Here is a 19,378-nt window from a genome sequence, read left to right as displayed (position 1 = left end):
TATCATACTGTGTGATGCATATCGTGATAATATCATACCGTGAGATTTGGATATCGTTATAGCCCTATACATACACTCTACAGACCTGTTACTTGGCCAAGCGGTCTCCTGTCACCAAGGAGACAGATACATTTATTGCCATACTGTGGAGCATTCCAGGCAAAGTGATGCCATGTGGCGAACTTTCCATGAGAAATATTACATAGTGCACCTTTAATTTCAGAAAATATTGGTTGAGGACACAAATAGCACGTTTCAGATCATATGGAGCCAGGGCACATGATCAACCTATAACCTTTTTAATTTCACTGCGGGTCTTTCAGCCGTTTATGTCACAGAGCTTAAGCAGGGGCCATGCTGCAGTCCCAATGCAGCACTACCCTGTACCCCCACACACACAGGCACACATGCACGGACACACACGCACAGAAACACACACACACACACACACACTCTGAACTCTGGCTTCCTCTAGCACACCCACGTATAGAGCTGCTACTTCAATTTGATCTAGTGAAAAGATAAGAAAAAGACTATTAAAGTGTTACAAAGCAATGATAATTTCTTACAGACTGAAAATTTCTAATTAAGTAAGTAAGTTGTAGGGTCATGTACATAACCTAAATTTAACTGCGATTACAATTATTGCTCCAATCAATTCCAAAATGAAAAAAATGACAAATGAATTTAATTCTTTTCTAACTAGTGATCAGTCTGGTCCTTGAAATGAAACCTGGAGCAATGCCACTCAGATCTACAATTGCGTTTAAGTCTTGAAAATCTTGAATTACAAAATATTACAAATAAATTGTAATAGTCATAACCATGTATAGATTTCCTTATTGAAGTAAAAAGTTGTATTTCTTTATGTTTTGTTAAAGATGCACTGCGCAACTTTTCTGGTGGAGGGTCTGTCTTTGTTGCTTTTTCTGGAATGTTCCATGTCATGACTTTAAACATTTCATTGTTAAAAATACAATAATTCCTTCTGTGAACAGGGGCAACTCTCCACAGATCTGACTTGTAATATAAGGCAGATATAAGGTAGTGCTTGTCTCCCTTGTGACAGGTAGGATAGGTACTTGCTGAAATTTCTATACTGTGGAACATTCTAGACAAAGCAACAACATTTCCATGGAGACATCAGGTGGCGGATTTTCCATCCCAAATGTTACTCAGTGCACCTTTAAGATAGAGCATTTTTTGTCTGCATTGTCAAAGTAGATAATAATAGGAAGTGAAGATGCAGTACAAGTAGGAGCTGTACACTGATTACTCTCAATTTGAAAAACACATTTTGCTGGGCTTTTATTTAAACTAAATCAGGGGTTTTCAAACTTGGTGAATGTGAGTCCCTCCCTTAGGTAAAGACCAAAATCCCACCCGCCTGCCCTACCCCACGCAGGCCTTAAATGCATCTGTTGTGTTTCTGGCAATGATGAGTTTCAATAACAACAGATAAGATTTGTTTTAATATTGTATTTTCAGGTTTTAGTGCATTCATAAACAATTTTGGCAACAGCAAATAATTTCCAACTTTATGCAGGCCTAATTGAGGCGACTTAACATCACTGAACTTCAGTAGGTCACAAGACTAAATCAGGACTAAACCAGAACTAAACCAGGAATAAACCAGGACTGAACAGGACTAAACCAAGACTAAACCAGGACTAATCTTGGATATGAGAGAGAGAGGGAGAACCCCAAGCAAGAAGTGTGCGGGACAGAATTTTCAGTCCCACTCCCGCCCGCAAAGAATTGTAATTTTCATTCCCTCTCCCTCCCACATCTGCAATATTTTGTCCCACTCCCGTCCACAAGATCCCTATCTTTCTTAACCTCTATCAAACACCGGAGAAGGGAATGGAATTGTCTAACATGTGTGCGAGATTAGACCACATCCGCAAGTTTAAAATGCTTAAAATGTTTTTATTCATGCCAAATAAAATATCCAGCACAAATTATGTATGATAGACAAACATGAATCATTTGTATTTTTTAAATTACTCTCATATTTAGTTTGAGGGGCAGCAATTTATCATCCCACCCACGCGCTGTGCAGTTTCACTCCCGCCAGCGCCCGCAATGAGCTTTCAAAATGTGTCCTGCACCACACTGTTTTGCATCGGGTCCCATGAGAGGCCCGAAGGAGAGCAGGGTGTCCACAAAGTACGATCAGGCAATGGCTGCGTTTAGCTGTGTGAGGCGTGCAGCTCTGCATCGGTCCTTTTTCCTGTGGTCACCCAACGGTCTAGGCGGGCGCACCTCCGGGCCTGTCCCAACACTCAGTCTTGGTTCAGTCCTGGTTTAGTCCTGTTTTAGCCTTGTTTTAGTCCTGTTTTAGTCCTATTTCAGTCCTGTTTTAGTCCTAATTCAATCCTCTTTTAGCCCTATTTCAGTCCTGTTTTAGTCCTGTTTTAGTCCTAGTTCAGTCCTGGTTTAGTTCTAGTTTAGTCCTGTTTTAATCCTAGTTAAGTCCTCTTTTAGTCCTAATTCAGTCCTGTTTTAGTACTATTTAAGTCCTGTTTTAGTCCTTATTCAGTCCTGTTTTAGTCCTATTTCAGTTCTGTTTTAGTCCTGTTTTAGTCCTAGTTCAGTCCTGTTTTAGTCCTAATTCAGTCCTGTTTTAGTCCTATTTCAGTCCTGGTTTTGTTCTAATTTAGTCCTGTTTAAGTTCTGTTTTAGTCCTGTTTTAGTCCTAGTTCAGTCCTGGTTTAGTCCTCCTGGTTCAGTCCTGGGATCAGTCCTGGTTTAGTCCACCTCCCCAGTGGTTCTTTTGCGCCTCACCTTTTGAAAACTGCTGAACTAAATGCTTATGTGCAGAAGTTATGTTCATGTACCTTCGTATAATTAATTAGTATATATTTCTGGGCATATTTTACAACATCTAATCCACTTTCCACAGCACAATTTACAAATAGAAGCCAATCTCTATGCTGCATAGTGAAATAAAATCAATCACAATAAATAAAACCATAAAATAGAACAAAAACAGAGTGAAAAAGACATATTAAAATCCTCTATCAGTAAAAGACAAGCATTTTAATGGCATGGTGATGATTAAAGGTGAAATTACAATAGCTTAAAGGGCCCATATTATACTTTTTTTTCCTGATCTATGCTTTAGTGTTGTTCCCTCATCACAAACAGACCTGGAGTTGTGTTTTGTTTCATTTACACAAGTTTAACACACAAACCCTGCATATTTATTAGGCGATGTTCTTTTTCTCAAGCAGAAAAAACTCACATGTGATAATAGAAGTGCTCCATTGTGTTTTTAAACTCCATACAACCTCACTAGAATCATTTGGATCATTTCAGCCCTGGAATTGCCAATCTCTTTGAAACAAAAGGTAAAAAGTAGCTGTAAACTTGAAATCTACCGCTTCATTCAGGTGGAACAGAGCATTTTGAGCTTTGGAGGTGTAGACAGACTAATAAAAGTTTCCTCCAATATGTATGAATGAAACAAAACACAACTCCAGGTCTATTTTTCAGGCGATAACAACCCTATAACATGACTAAAAGCTCAGTTTTCATAAGATAGGGTTTTTAATGGACATTCTAAGTAACCATTGTGTTTTATCAGTAATAATATGAAATGCTAGCCCATTACTATCTACTACTGTTGTGCTCTGGGTTTAACTTTGAGCAATAAAAGATGCCCTAAGCAACTTTTCTAAATGAGGTTCTACCATAAATTAAATTGCTTTGACTGGGATGTTCTGCAGTACGGTATTAAACTTAACTATTTCCTTAGAGACAAGCAGATGACACAACCTGACCAAGCTTTAAGTTGGATCTATGAAGAGGCAACCCCGCGCAGATGTTTTCCTTTTTCCGTCCTAATGTGCTGTAAAGTTCAGCCTTTCCTCTCCACTGAGTCTAACTTTGAGGCGTTTAATTTGGCCTTTCAGATGCAGATGTTGTTTGATAATGTCTTCGCTCAGGATCAGTCAGTTGTGATGAATCGCTCGTTCTTGATGTTCAGAGTAAATCAATAGGAAAGAGTCATTTGACGAGCCAGCGGGTAATTGTCTCCCAGAACTCATTACAGAAGAAAGAAGGTGCTTAAGATGGAGAAAGAGACACAAACACACACAAAGGGAATTTGCATATGTCCAATACTAGACCAGTACCTGCTGGTCTTAGTAACATCCCCTTGTAGCTATGGTTACATGCACCAAAAGTCTGATTATGATCTGATTTCTGCAGATATACGATGTTTGAAAAGCCACTTAAACATGTATTACATTTGAGTAATCTGATTTCTTTCTGATTGTTTAAACCTGTGCTGGTTTTGACAAGGAAAATTGTGCAAAAAGGACAAACTATAACTGGGCAAATACAAAACTGAAAAATTTTAAATATTTTAAAAGTTATTTTAAAATTGTACTTTGTCTTCCAAATACAACAATTATGACACATGCCACCAGATTTCTGTGTATTTGGATAAAATATGATTTTTCTAGTTTAATTTTTATTCATTTTTAGTTAGGGTTAGTTGCATAGGTTCCACTGCAAAAAAAAACAAAAACACATAGTCAAGTTAAGATGACTTGAATTAAGAAAGTTTGATCATAATTTGAGTAAATTTCACTTGACAAGTAATATTATCTGCCAGTGGAATAAGACTTTTTGTACTTAAAATATGAAAATGCCTCTTGCTATACTTAAAATAAGAAAAACAACAACATTTTGTACTTTAAAATACAAAACAAAATCGAATGTTGCGAGAAAAAAACACACTTATTCCACTGGTAGATAATTTTACTTTGTAAAATAACATTTCGACAAAAAAAATCCTTCATCAGATATTTTTCTTGCTTTGGACCACAAATATTTTTCTTGCTGTGGTCCAGAGCAAGAAAAATATCTGATTAAGACTTTTTTTGCCAAAAATTTTTTTTTACAAATTGAATGAATCTATATAAAGTAAAATGTTCTTAATTTAAGTCATTTTAACTTACAGCAAGTCCTGTTATGAGTAAGACACATGATCAGGTTCAACAATTAATATTTAGCAGCTGATGTTGTCCACATTCGATAGGGGAGTGATGTTAATTGAAGCACTGCTCTGTTAGGAGCCTTGTTACTCAAGTTAGATTAATCTGAGCTTTAAATCTAGTTTGTATTTTATTCTTGACTTTTTAGACAATCTTAAAACTTTCTTGTCTGTGTTTTTCATGTGTCATCACGGTAAATTACATGCAGCCAACAGAAATCCATGTAGAACACATTGTAATTTCCCCATTGGGATACTATGGGAACGTCAGGGAATCAAAAGGGAAATCTGGCTCTTTCTACCTATCTGACAAAATCACTCTTGCCTTAGCAATTAATTATTCAAATTATTCCTTTGAATGGCCAAAATTCCTAAAAATCAATATAACAACAGTGAAATGAAACCCACAAATCACTTACTAGAAGGGATGTAACAATAACCGAAATATTGTGATATCGTATCGTCGAAGTTCTCACACTAATATCATGGACCATCACAATATATCTAGTTACAAGTCTCTTTGCTTAAATTAAGAGTTATGGTGCAGCAGTAGCTAAAAAACAACAGAGAAAACTACATAGACCATGATCCTTTGCTCCATTTCAGTGTAAACTACAAGAAGAAATAACAGTTCTAAGCACTTTTAAGTCTTAATTCTTTGGATTAAGTCTTGTCAAGGCATTTTAAGAGGAAAAAGTAGCATATTCACAGTTTTGTTAGCCTCTACAAAAAAATATCGTAATAAATATCGTACCATGAGGTTCATACCTTGACGATATCATATCGTGAGACTTGGATATTGTTACACCCCTACTTACTAGAATAAGAAAACCTTTCAGTAAAACATTGGCAATAAATGTGTTTATTTATAAGAATATGACAATCCATAATCAGTCAATTATCAATGACAGTTTATAACAAAAAGCAAAGTAACGCACTGTCTCTCATTTTACCACCCTCTCTTAAATAACAAATGTATGACAGAAGCTGGAGGAATGGTCAGAGACTGGCAGACAATCGACCACTGTCCACACTCCAGTGAACAGGCAGAATCTTGGGAAATGTAGTATTGCACATTCAGTCCCACAGCACATTCCATTAACACTGTTTTGTGCATTGAGGTGTACTGAACCTCATTAATCACGGGCTTTTATGCACCTCCATTTCTATTAGCGCATCCAGTTCTGATATTGAACTTTTCTGGTTATACAAAACAAGAGACAAATGCTCTTACCCACGGACACTTGCTGGCATCACAGTGCAATTATATTATGATTCAGTATGGATTATAAACTTAAATCAATGTAGCGGCTATTGACGCTTTACCATACTGTGCAATGTTCTGTGACGAGACAAATTGTGTTTGTTTGAACAGATTCATCAAAAGTTGTGAGAAATAAGAAAACAATTCTGCTGTGGTTTCTGATACTGTTAGATAAAATATTTTAGTATTTTAAAACCATTTGACTATCCAAGACAATGCATGTGTTAGATTGTTCGCTATTGATCGCAGGATACTGTAGATTGGAGCATTATAAACTACTGTTTTTATAATTGTGAGATAGAGCTGAATGACTTAGTTGTGTAACTTGCAACTTTTCTCTCACAAGACAAGAATTACAAGAGTTTTTCCACATTCTTAATTCTTTTTTTCTTTTGCAGTTGTTTTGTAGTCTGATTCAGCAGTTGGTTTCACTTCATAGAAACTGTCTAACCTCGCATCATTAGGATTCTTTTGCTCGATGGTAGGTGGGTACTTTTTAATTTAACCAATTGCTGCGATTTGGTCGTAACGTATGTAAGGCACCGCTAACGGGGCTAACTGGTAGATTAAGCTTTTTCCAAATCCCATAGGAAGAAGGGCAATAACTTCTTTCTCCTTGATAAAATTCACCAAACATTCTCTTCGTTCCAGCTTTAAATCCTTGATCTCGGGAATCGTTGCCAACACAGAATGTGTGGCTCTTCGCTGATTGGCTGGTGCTCCGACTCGCACTTTCGAGGTTTTTACAAACTGTAGTGTTTTCTGATTCCTGACCTAGTCACTGGACAGAAACAAAATAGAACCTGGCTAGTTGTTTTGGAAGTCGACTAGTCAAATGATTTATTTTCTATGACTTTAGAAGATACATTTTTAAACAGATAAAACATGCTGGCTGATAATAAAAAAAAAAAGCTGTAATCTTTTTCATAATTTAACATTAAACATATCTTGGCAATGCATGATTACCAAAATAATTAATAATAATTTGAATAGCTGATTAGTCACTATTATTCTTAAATGAGTGCAGACGGCGTACACACTCTTTCTGTATTTTGTCACACTGCACCAAAATCGTCATGGCGACCGATTTAACTACATGGAAAATTTTATAATGCAAATGTCCGAGAACATAAAGCTTATCTTAATACCTTCCCGACAGGCAGTTTTTGGAGGGAAATTAATTATACATTGGTTGTTTATTGGTGTCCTTAATGGAACCCGCGCTTGAGCCGGAGTGAATGGGTAGATGCAGCTGACAGCCGACTATAGAGACACAGCGCGTATGGAAAAGGCTGGCTAAATTACAGAGCAACTATAAATCTAGGAGCTCTTAGCAACAGAGTAATCAGAGATGCAGACAGGAGAAGGAGGACCTCTGCTGTCCAATTAGATTTATCATTATCTTTTCCATCCCACTTCAAGGAGTATTTAGAAATCATAGGCAACATAAAGATTTCACTGGGGTTAATATTGTTGTTTAAGTGCATACAAGACATTATGACTTTTTCTGAAATGATGTTAAAGCTGCACTATGTGACTTTTCTGGTGGGGGTTCTGTCAGTTTTTGTAACCGTGGAGACGTCTATGCCTCACCTGTATGGCATTAAACTTGTAGATCCTGCATTTATTCAATTAGTTGTTTTATTGATTGAAAATAATTTAGAAAAATATGCATTCTTACTGTGAGTGAGACGCCTCTCCACAGATCAGACCTGTAACTTGGCCTGGTGGAGTTAACTGCTAACTATGGAAAGGTTTAATGCCATACTGTGGAACATAACATCACGGAAATAAGCTCACGGCAGAGTCTTGACCAGAAAAGCTACACAAAACACCTTTGAACCTCATTCTGAATTGTGTATGTGATAATCCAATGCTGATGTTTTTAAAGTAATAATGTCATTTTTAATAATTTTGCACAAAAAAAAACATGAGACAAAAATAATGGACAACAGAAATTGCATTGATACAACAATCCTGTGGTCAACTCCAGCTCAGCAAATGTCCTTTATCATACCTTTTTTTAATCCTAGAGTCAAGTATTTCTTCATGCGTGTTATCATCAGGCTGTAGAGTCAGACCTGTAAGTGCGTGACGATTGTGCAAACGTCTTTTTCACACGTCTGAGCCACGACACGGTCCTTCTGAGTAAACCCTTAAAATGCATAATGAGCTAGACTTCAGGTGCTTGAGTTGAGATGTTTGATGCTTCTCTTCTATAGGTGTTTGATCGATTCAAGTTTATGAGATGGTTAAGAGCTCAGTGTCCCTGTGAAGTCCAAATGCAGTGCGCTGTTGGTTTTGCTATGAGGTAACGATCTCTGCTCCTAAGTGCCTCCACCCCCTCTGTGTCTCAGGAGCTGGAAAATATTCTGCAAAACAACAAAACACAACATGAAGTGGGAGACTGAAAATAGGGCCAAACAGGTGATTCAGAGAGAGGACAAAGGCAGGCAGAGCCTTACCTCTCCACACATACCATCTTTATTGTAGTTCTTATTGTCCTTGTCTACAGCGTCCTCCTCCACCTGCACACATGGGACAGCTCTCAGTATCTCACTTATTTTTCAGATATTGTAAGGATTTAAAGTAAGTTCACCTCTTTTCTCCACTTTAATTCGCAGAAGACTCTCTCAAAACACTCATGCATGTAGTTAAACTAAACATGAGAGAAACAGGAAAAGAAGAGTTTGTTACAACACAGAAATGAACTAGAGGGGGAATTTGTGTTCACTTTTGATAAAACATGGCATTATTCAAACACAGTCATAATTCTTGCCATGTGAAAAGGCTGTGAGAGTGTGTCTAATCCTGTAAATGGAAAAAAATGGCCATGTTGATTTCCTCTTTGAATTCTGCATTGCTTTCAACAGTGAATCATTCATTCAATAGACTCATGTCCTTGATCTAAAATTATGAAATTCCTTTCTAAAATGTGGAGAACACAGCCTGTTGACTCCACACTGTTGCATTTCACAGGGTAAAAAAATCACATCAACACAACATCTCATGAATTACATACATAAGGAGTGAATATTTTGACCCAGCGAGGCTTCTTCTCTCCTCGAGCGTACTCAAAGCAGAAAGCCATGCCCTCCTCATCTGTGTCCCATCTCTGCATCTCTCCCCACTCAAAAGAAATCACCTGGTTCTACAATGGATATAAAAACATCAGAATACATAAATAAATGCTATAAATATAATAAAAATGCAATAAAATAAAAACTGTGGCTGTGCTTGCCTCTAGAGTGCCCTCCTCAGTGCATGCATGCAGTTTGAAGTTGTGAATACTGATGGCTGTGATGACGTGGCCTTTACGACGGGAGTCGCACGGACAATGAGGGAATATAATCTCATTGTAGCCTTCACAGCTTCTCAGCAAATTCAAGTACTAAATAAAAAAACAAAGACAGCAAATATAGGGCATGTTAGAACTATAGATAGATCATCTCACAGTAGTGGAATACCTTTAGCCAGCAAAGTAGGAATATTTCTAAATAATTTTCTTCTATACTAAGGAAAATAATTGATACTTGACACCATAATGTTAATAGAAAACACTCTTTGTATGAAATATGATTTAATTTTCAACACAAAAATAATAGTTTCTGTAAATCTGGGCGTACCCTAGGATATTAAATCAGTTTCATCTAATAAACTTTAATGTGATTTACGTAGCAAAATATCTTATTACAAAATGTGACAGGCCTATGCTCATCAAAAACTAAAACTAAGTTAAAAGAAGAGGATTAAATACCATAGACATCTTCTGTTGCTCCTCTAGCTTCTGGAGCTGATATGACTTCTGCTCAGCTTTTATAAACCCTTTAGTCACATCTTCCACTGCCTGTGAACATAAACAATGATTTATAAACTGTAAATAATCTGAAAAATCAGGTAATTGACATGAACCAGCAGCCTGAGCCCTGACCTGGTGGTAGAAGTAGGAGAGGGCGAGAGGATTGTCACTGAGCAGAACCTCTTCCTCTGTGGTGAAGAGCCACTTCCTTAGAGTGAGGCAGGTCCCTGGGATGGCCGAGGTGTAGTTCTGTACATATAGTTTATGAGGGAACTCGTTGGGGGCAAGTTTACGCACTACAACAGAACACATCAGGTATTATTATATTTAAATGGTCACAAATACACAGAATATGGTTATTTGAATTATTTTTTAAAGTTTGAAGTCTGAGCTTTCCATTGATTCCACATTTTGTTATGTTGATTTTTATTATTTAAAGTATGCCTTAATTTCTCAGGGAAAAAAACATGAACTAAATATACTCACTGAAGGTGTGGTTGATGACCTCAAACAGTGCAAAGTAACTGGCCATAATACTGTCCATGCCAAGTTTGTTCACCACCGCCTAAAGTCACAAGACAACAGTAAAATAAATATATCAAAATGCTGACTGCGACCATTTAAATTGAAATTGGACTGGGATTCATATTTCAGCCGTATATCTCAAACAAAGTAAAAGTAGTTGATGTGCTGTGGACTGTTTACCTGGTACACCTGATCGGTGGTGGCGTTCCTCCGGACTCTGACAGTGAGCGTGGTTTTATCAGGCATGGCTATTCTCAACTCAACATCTGAGATGCCATTGGAGTTCTATAGTCACACAAACAGATCAGATTAAGAATTGCTCAAACTGCTATTACAATATTGTGATTATTTTTATTACCTCGTCTGATTCTGATAGAAACTCTTGCATGATATCGCTTTCACCAATGGCTCGAACAGAACACACTGCCAATGAACAGTGAAGGTTAAACAGTTTACATTAACTGGATAAAGTGCTGGTGCAGGGATGAAAGATTTGGCAAAACACAAAACGCCAAATGCAGCAAGTAGTAATACTGCAATTCCATTTGTTTTCAGAAATTGAGATTCGTTTACAGTGCACAATTTAAACCTGCCCAGAATCCCTGAAATATGAAATGCTAAACGAATACATGAATCATGTGTATTTCAAAACATGTTTATAGCTTTTGTAAATTTGTCAGAACTCAAATATCTCTTGCTACGGGCTTTATCTGGATGACTGAGGGATTACACAGACATGTTCATAAGTGTATTTGATTACACATAATCTTTCAGTCCTGGTATCAAAAACCAAGTAACAAATTAGTGCATCCTCACCTTTCTCTAAGTATTCTTCTAGTCCTCTGCGCCGTGCGTCCAGCTGCTGCTCGGACATGGAAAAGGGCCATTTCCCGGGCAGTTTGGGGAAGGTGAAAGTCGTAAACTCTCTTTTCAGGTTTTGGTGTAAAATGACAAACTCCCTGTAACGCTTTGAGCACAGCTGTCTGCCAGCCATGCACACATTATACACCTGTGAGGAACAGAAGGAAAACAGGTCAATGAGAGAAGGACAAGAGACAAGTGACGCTTGGGTCGAACTGGTTTTATCAAATGAAAGCTTAATAAATGAGATCTATCCACTGCCAGAATATAAACACATATATTATATTATTAGTTACTTAGGAATTAAAAACAAAACTAAATCTTTTTAACAATTATTATTTCAGTGTCATAAGGACTGCTAAAATTCTTATATTTTATTCTTTATAAATTTGCAAGGTTTTCCAGGAAATGCTAGTAAGACTGTCTTCTGGGCTTCTAGGCATGAGAACTAACATCAGAAGTTGTTTTCTGTAGCAGCAAATTCACATACCAAAATTTCACCAATTAATTTCCACACCAGAGAAACCCAGCCCTACTTGTCATAGTCCTCTTTGAAATAACAGAAGACTTTAGCGCTCACCACAAACTTCTCCTGGTTGAGCTCTGTGTGCTTGTAGCTGGGGACAGAGATGGGCACAGCCTGTTTGTCGGAGTAGTCGTAGCAGGAGTGGGCGGAGCCTTCGTCCCCGGGGTCCGAACAGTCGGCCTCCTGAGGGGGCACGGACAGCACCCTCAGCACCAGCTCCCGCTCTCCCGCCCGGATCAGCTCCACCACCTGCTTATGTGTTGCTCCTTCAACATTCACCCCATTTCTGAAAAAGACAGAGATAAGGACAGGGTTAATGTTAACTATTTTGTGATAAAGCAGTTAAGATAGAAAAATAAAGAGCAAAAATGCTGGATATTTGATCTAGGGCTCAAACTAAAGATTATTTGCTAATCAAGTAAGATGTGCACTGGTGAGAAACAACTTTGCATTTTAGCCTGTACTGCAATAAAGTGATCTAATTAAAGATTTGATGCAGAAGAAGTCAACTTGCTTGAAGACGTCTTCAGAGAGTATACTTGGAGATTTAAAAAATGTATTGAACGTAATTAATTCACACATTTTTATTTTGATTTCATTACTCAATTACTGAAATGATTGTGTAATAGCAATTTAATAGTCAGTGATAATTACCAGTAGCCAGGTTAGTGCCACCTATTGCCTCCACTCAATTTCATTTCTTTCCAACGACTAAGTCAGGAATCGTAAAACAATAGACGGTTCGCAAAAACCCCGGAAGTGAGAGTTCGGGCACCAGCCAATCAGCAAAGAGCCAAACATTCTGTGTTGGCAACGATTCCCGAGATCGAGAATTTAAAGCAGGAACAATGAGAAAGTTTGGTGAATTTTATCATGGGGAAAGACGTTATTGCCCTTCTTCCTACGGGATTTGGGAAAAGCTTAATACCAATACCAGTTAGCCCTGTTAGCGGTGGAGTACATACATCACAACCAAATAGCAGCGATTGGTTAAAAAAAAAAAAGTCAGACGGTTTCCACGAAGTGAAACCAGCTGATGAATCAGGCTAAATTACCAGGACTACACAGACTAAATTAATAAGTTTGTTGTTCAATATTTCTTAAGTAATATGTATACGATGATTAAGTAATACTTTGATTTAAACATCAACCGACTATTTTTCTCTCTAAATGAGTGTTAGTAGAAACTGTAACTGTAAAAGAATTGTCAACATAAACAGTTTCATAGAAGCTTTACGTCGCACTGTGTGTACCGTATGTTGGGTCCAAATGACAGTGCAATGTAAATAGCCGGTAGTTAACTTGGCTTGAAAACAGTTCCACACCCTCTTCTACAAGCTCAGAGCATCAACTCAAGATACTGTAAATGGATACTTTGCCAATTGCAGGTCATTCTACAACTAAACAACTACACAGTCTTGCTTACGGTTAAGGTTTGCTAATTTGCTGTTGTATAAAAAGTTACACATTTGCTGTAATTTAGAAAGCAAAATACCATCTTAAATGAGCACTATGAGGCCTTTCTAGTGGAGAGCTCATATCCTGCTTGCTTTGCCTAATATGTTCCACAGTATAGTATTAATTTATCTATCTCCATGGAGACAAGCGGGTGATGCCAAAAGGCCGAGTTACAGGGCGAGACAGCTCACAGTAGGACTGCACGCTTTGCTTTGCTTAGCTTTTTTGAACAATAACGACTCCTGTAACGGAATAAATGCAAGCTAGAGATTTTTAATGATATACTGTTAAGTGTCTCTGAGCGTCCAAAAAAGCGCTACATAAATCTGATCCATTATTTATTATTACACTAAGGAACATTGGTAATAGTGTTATGGAGACAAGCAGGCAAAGAATAAAAAGTTACTTAGTGTATCTTTTAAGAAATATCTTTGGTGATATTTGTGTGCCTGCCAAAAAAACGGAGAAAAAGCTAAATTTGCACTCATCAGCATATTTCTGACACGAGTTTAATGCAATAATGGGGTCAAACAGCAGCTAGGTTACTGCAGGGCATTCGGTGACGGTGCAGTGTGCAGTGCAGCCAATTGGATGACAGAGCTGCGCTGATGAAAAGCCAATGAGAACTGAAGAGGAGGCAGACCCCGCTTTCTGCACCCCCGGTCCACACAAGAGCATCACTGTGCGGCACAGATCTCCATAGCAACAAAGTCAAGCCTTCTCAAACTAAGAACCTAGTCAGCACCTAAGGGAGACCTGATTAAAGTTAAAGTGCACAGAGTAATGTTGTATCCGCTATGGGCACAAGTGCGTTATTAGGAGTTAGTGCGATGCATTTTAGATGACTAGCCTGGTGTTATTGGACTGATGTCTGCAGAAGAGTGGTGTGGGGTGAATCGCAATGATGTCCGGATGTGTCCCCTTGGATAAACAGACCGCTCATTCATTTGGATAAAAAGTGCAGACTGGCACCAAATATGCAAAATAGTTGTACATTTTAAAGGTGTACTGAGCAACTTCTCTGTAGTAAGGTTCACCACCTCCTTTTCTTTAAGAAGGCAATGTTTTTCCCATAATTTTACACAGTATATCATTAAATACATCTACTTACGTCAAGCAGGTGCCAGATTACAGGTCATATCTGTGCAGAGGCGACCCCCATGGTATGTTTTCAAGGTTTTTCTGCGCTAAAACACTTAATTTAATTTATATAAGCTCGACTGTGGAACATTCCAGCAAAGCAATAGCATCTCCATGGACACAAGCCAGCGCCTGACCTCCAGCAGTAAAGTTACACAGTGCAGCTTTAAGATTAACGCATATTTCTCACGCCACTTTTCATAATTACATACAAACGCGTGTAAGATTGACACAGGTAACACAGAAACATCCACTTACACCTCCAGGATCCTGTCCCCCTTGGATATCCCGGCTCGGTCCGCTGCGCCCCCGGGCAGCACGGCGGAAACGTGTTGCAGGGGCGCGTAAAGCTCTCCATTGATGCTCCGGAGCTGACCCCCTTCGCTCACCTGCCCGCGGACATTGAAGCCGTAGCCCGAGTTGGATTTGACAATCCGCACCAGCCTGGGGCCCGAGGAGGTGACCGTGCCCGTGGAGGTGGTGGAGGACGGGGTGAGAGCGGGGGTCTGACAGCTGTGCCGCGGGGGAAACTGGGACTCCGGAGCGGCCGCGGCTGAACCGAAGCCCTGATCCTCGCTATCCGACATGTTTCCCTACAAAATAAGCATCTAAACAGGCCTACGTAACGCTACTTATACGCTAGAAGTAACAGGCTAGTCAACTCGGCTAGCTAAGTGGCAGGGAGGATATACTTCCATGGGAGGAAACGAAACATCCCGAGTGCTTCCGAGGATTTCCGAAACCGCCCCAAAAACATGCGCTCCTCTCCGGTCATCTGCCTCCTATAGGCGGTGCTGCTACTGTGTGTCTCAGCCTTATAGTTACAAAACTCGGCTATTATAGAGCATGAGACAGTTTTTATTATGGTTACAACACTCGAGTTACAGTTTGTTCAGAAAAAAAAAAAAAAAACAAACTCATAGAAGGAATCCCATCCAAAATAAATCAGTAAAAGCCATAGCCTAGATAGGTCAAGTTTACTAAATATTATATTATTAATGGCCTAGAACTGTTCCTCCTCCTGCTTGTCTCCATGAGAATATGTTTCCTTTGGTTACAGTTTTCTAGATGGGATGAAAGGAAATGACGTGCCACCCCAGAAAGTTGATTAAAGTTGAATCTTACATAGTGTTGAGTCCCTTTAAGAGGATCTCCTCAAATAACTTGTATTTTCATGTAATATGCAGGTTTGCACTACTAAACTATTAGGCTATTTGAACATGTTTATTCTCCAAAAAAACAAAAAAACAAAACAAAACAAAAAAACAAAGGAGGAGGACAGAGTGTAAAACATACAAGTAGACTTCCTCTTGTATTATGTAGAGGCTATTGAGTGGTTGTTCAAACAAACTGCATTTAATGATCAAATTCAGTGCAGTAGGCTTCATCGTGGTTATCCTGGTTGTTGTTTTGTAAACCTATAGACCTAATTTATTAAATCACAAAGTTTAGAAGTACATTTTATTTCACTGCCCTAAATGCTTCCCAAATTAAAAGTAAAGTGTGACTTGTAAATTTCTTCACATACTTCATGATTAAGTCCATGCAAACACAATGAAAACCACTTTGTATTGACAAATGTTTTAATGTGATAATTAAAACCATTCAGTGCTGTCCCCCTGACATCATGTCACGGCACATCAATGCCGTGGACCCAACAAGTGTGAGAAACTCTTGAAAATCAAGTGTGCCACTCCCATCTGAATCCAGCACCTTAAACATTTCCTCCAGCTGATCATTTTTCTTCAAAAAACAAACAAACAAATAGTGCTAAGATTAGAATTTTTATATAAATGCACCTTTGACTGGTAGAACATGAGCAACATTCCCATAATTGTACAGTTTCTTTCTTATTCTTTGTAAAATAATGTTCTATGTGATATAATGTTTGGTTTGTATGCTTTATTAGATTTAGGAAAGCTCCAGTGATAGGGGTAAAGAAGATGAGCAAATTACTTGCTCAAGATTACACTGCAAGAATCAGTTCTTTTTATTATTTATCAATTTCTTTTTTTTTTTTTTTGGCAGCATTTTGATTATTTGAATGTGCAAACAACAATTATAAAACATAGACACATAGATCAGCTTGCTAAAAAAATGGGAATGCCTGCTCCAGATCACTCTACCAGCACCATTATGTTGTATATATTTAAAATGTACTCACTACTTTATTTCCCATTTCTTTACGAAGCAGTTTCACAGCTTCCACTTTGGAAATAGTATTTCCACCTTTTGCTGCTTCGAGGAAGACCTTGTTGATAAGAAGTCCAGCCATGAGGATCTCTCCCAATTGTTCCTCGCCAGCCATGATGACTGCAACCACCAGAATACCACAAGTTGTAAAAGCACAAATAACTAAAATGTATGTGAAAATATCAAGCAAAACACAACCCAAAGCCTTTGAACTCACGTGGTGTGCACAGCTCGTTGTACAAGAGTTGCTTGCAGAATGTGGGCAGAGGGTTTAGACAGAGACTGCCTTATATTTGGCTGTCCCGCCCTAGCATTGTTAGTATTGTGCCTGGGGACAAATCATACACGTTAGTGCTGGCATTCCTATCAGGAAGGTTTTTGGCAGGACAAAATTAATAAAATGTGTTATGTAAGAGGCAGTTTCTTGCTCGATGGGTTTTTACATACTCACTCCTCAGTGCCACTGAGTTACATGAAGCATTGGTACTTTGTAGTTATTATGTTTGGGGTGTTTCCTGACAACAATCAGATCTTATTAATCCATCAGAAATGTGTTGTAAGTGCATGCACTGTCTTTATTGAAGTTTAATTAGTGTTATAGACAAAAAAGTAAATGGATTTAGAATTCAGCTCAGAAGTAAATGTTTTAAATGTTTAACAACAGAAAAACTTTGTCCATCTGAAAACTTTTTGAAAACTTCTGTTGCTGTGGAACACACCTAGGTTACAGGGGATTACATGACACGCCTTATAGCCGAGTTGCAAGATTGCACTTTCTGTTCTTTTTATCGTTTCTCAACTCTGTTTTGCAGCTTTCTGATAGTTTTCCTACACAGACGCAGAAAATGATCAGTCTACATCAATATGCCAATTTAATATCCACTAAACACTTTTTTAGGGTTAACTGAGACTGCCTTCACACGTTTGTGGGTTTGGTTCATATAGATGTGGTGTGTGTTATATGTGAACACTCTTTGTTTGGCCTGGAATGCAGTAAGAGACATCAACACACATAGTCAGTGTTTGACATGACTAACCCTTTTATGAGTCTACCACTAAGAGTTTGAACCACAAATATGAAGGCAAAGCAAGGCAAGCTGTAGCCCCACCCCCCCAAAACAAAAAAAACAAAAAAAACAAAAAACACACACACACACACATAAAACACACAAAATCATTTCAGTAATATGCATAGCTAACAAAACCAATAATGTTAGGGTAGTAGTAGGGTAGTATTGTTCTTAATGACTGGAAAGCTCTTAGTGTTTTTGCCTGAAAAGCACTTTTACAATTTGATCTGTTTTGATTTGAAGCATTGTCAGGCACTTTTATCAACAATAGTCCTGTCAGATGTTATTAGTTGATGTCTTCGTACACGTTTCCTCTTGATCTGAAGGAATGATAGTACACTGTGTATTTAAAATGAATTGATAAATTAGAAAATATTAATTAATTAATTTGTGATTTTTAGACACACGATTTGTGTGAGCTAATTAATATTATACACAAAATCTAGAACTTCTGTTGTAAATAAATCCTTTTTGAATTCTATTGTCTTGAGTTTACAAGTTAAGTTCTAATACCAAGAAGTAGTGATGATGTGCTTCTACAATAAGTGCAATTCAGTATAATTCACTATAAAAGAATTATCACGCACTTTAATAACTCTATTACAATGTGAAAAACGAAAAACATCTCAGAATGCTTAGATGTGTTTAATGTGGTCATTGCAGCTTTCCGGGTTAAAGAAAGGGTCGAGTCTAGAATTTGAGAAAGGGGGGAACAACAATAACACCTCCTACTGTTGAGCCGATGCCCTCTAGGCCACGCTGAGTGAGTGACAGGCGGACTGCAATAAAATGTGAAGCATATGACAAAAAAAAAGCACAAATGCACTTGATATTATGAGTAACTTATGATATTATTTTTTATGTAGGTTTTAATAAATTTGTTGTAAAAAGCACAATTTTCACAAACAAGGCATAACAGTTGTATTTTTATAATGTTAATTTATAAATGCATTAGTCAGTAGTTGATTTCAAAGGTGTCTGGACCGAGTAAACACAGTCCAACAAATCTCGTTACATGGACCTAACTTAATATTCAGAAATTTCTCAAATATATTTTATTTAGTATATTTACCACTTTGTCTCCCAGAATCTCTTTACACTTGACACTTCATGCACTTTGGCTTTGGAGAGGGTATACTTATCCTCTGAGTACTTGCTGAAGATTTCACTGATCTGGTTCATGGTCTCTAAGAGTTGTGGCATGATGGCTACAAGTCATAACAGCATATATTAAAAATGAAAATGTTTTAGGAAAAATATATTGAGTTGCACAGCTCCTTACAAGTTTTGCTTTGTAGAATTTCTGTAGAGGAAATGAACATTACTGTCACACCCAAGTTTTTTCTGTTGCTTATTGGGGTTCAGATCTTGTCATAACATGTTCTGGGAGTGTTCTTATCGGGTTTCATCGTGTTTACTGGTGGCAAGTGCATTTTTTTCTAATTATTTCTTGTTCAGTGGGATGCTACAGGTGAATAATTATCACAGTTTTACACCATTAATGTGACAGCTCATGCAGTTGAGAATAAGTTGAAAA

At 37.9% G+C, this 19,378-nt stretch overlaps 1 protein-coding gene across 2 annotated transcripts; it reads right to left on the bottom strand.

Moving 5' to 3' along the window:
* Window positions 1-8,151: 8,151 nt before the first annotated feature.
* On the bottom strand, window positions 8,152-16,174 carry snx27b (sorting nexin 27b). Of its 2 annotated transcripts, none has more exons than XM_055164185.1 (13): window positions 14,837-16,174; window positions 12,035-12,266; window positions 11,410-11,602; window positions 10,952-11,016; window positions 10,774-10,878; window positions 10,555-10,633; window positions 10,201-10,364; window positions 10,027-10,116; window positions 9,511-9,660; window positions 9,292-9,420; window positions 8,869-8,928; window positions 8,735-8,797; window positions 8,152-8,641 (listed from the first exon to the last, which is right to left on the bottom strand). In XM_055164185.1, exons 1-13 carry the CDS (start codon window positions 15,163-15,165, stop codon window positions 8,597-8,599), a joined length of 1,704 nt encoding a protein of 567 aa, XP_055020160.1. In that variant the 5' UTR covers window positions 15,166-16,174; the 3' UTR covers window positions 8,152-8,596. The 2 variants fall into 2 exon arrangements, with proteins under 2 accessions (XP_055020160.1, XP_020783753.2); XM_020928094.2 differs by having other exon boundaries at window positions 8,749-8,797.
* Window positions 16,175-19,378: the final 3,204 nt, after the last annotated feature.

This window comes from Boleophthalmus pectinirostris, unplaced genomic scaffold, assembly GCF_026225935.1.
Source record: "Boleophthalmus pectinirostris isolate CB_2022bp ecotype Guang Dong unplaced genomic scaffold, ASM2622593v1 HiC_scaffold_6, whole genome shotgun sequence".
Lineage (NCBI taxonomy): Eukaryota > Metazoa > Chordata > Actinopteri > Gobiiformes > Gobiidae > Boleophthalmus > Boleophthalmus pectinirostris.
This window is presented reverse-complemented; position numbering and strand designations above follow the sequence as displayed.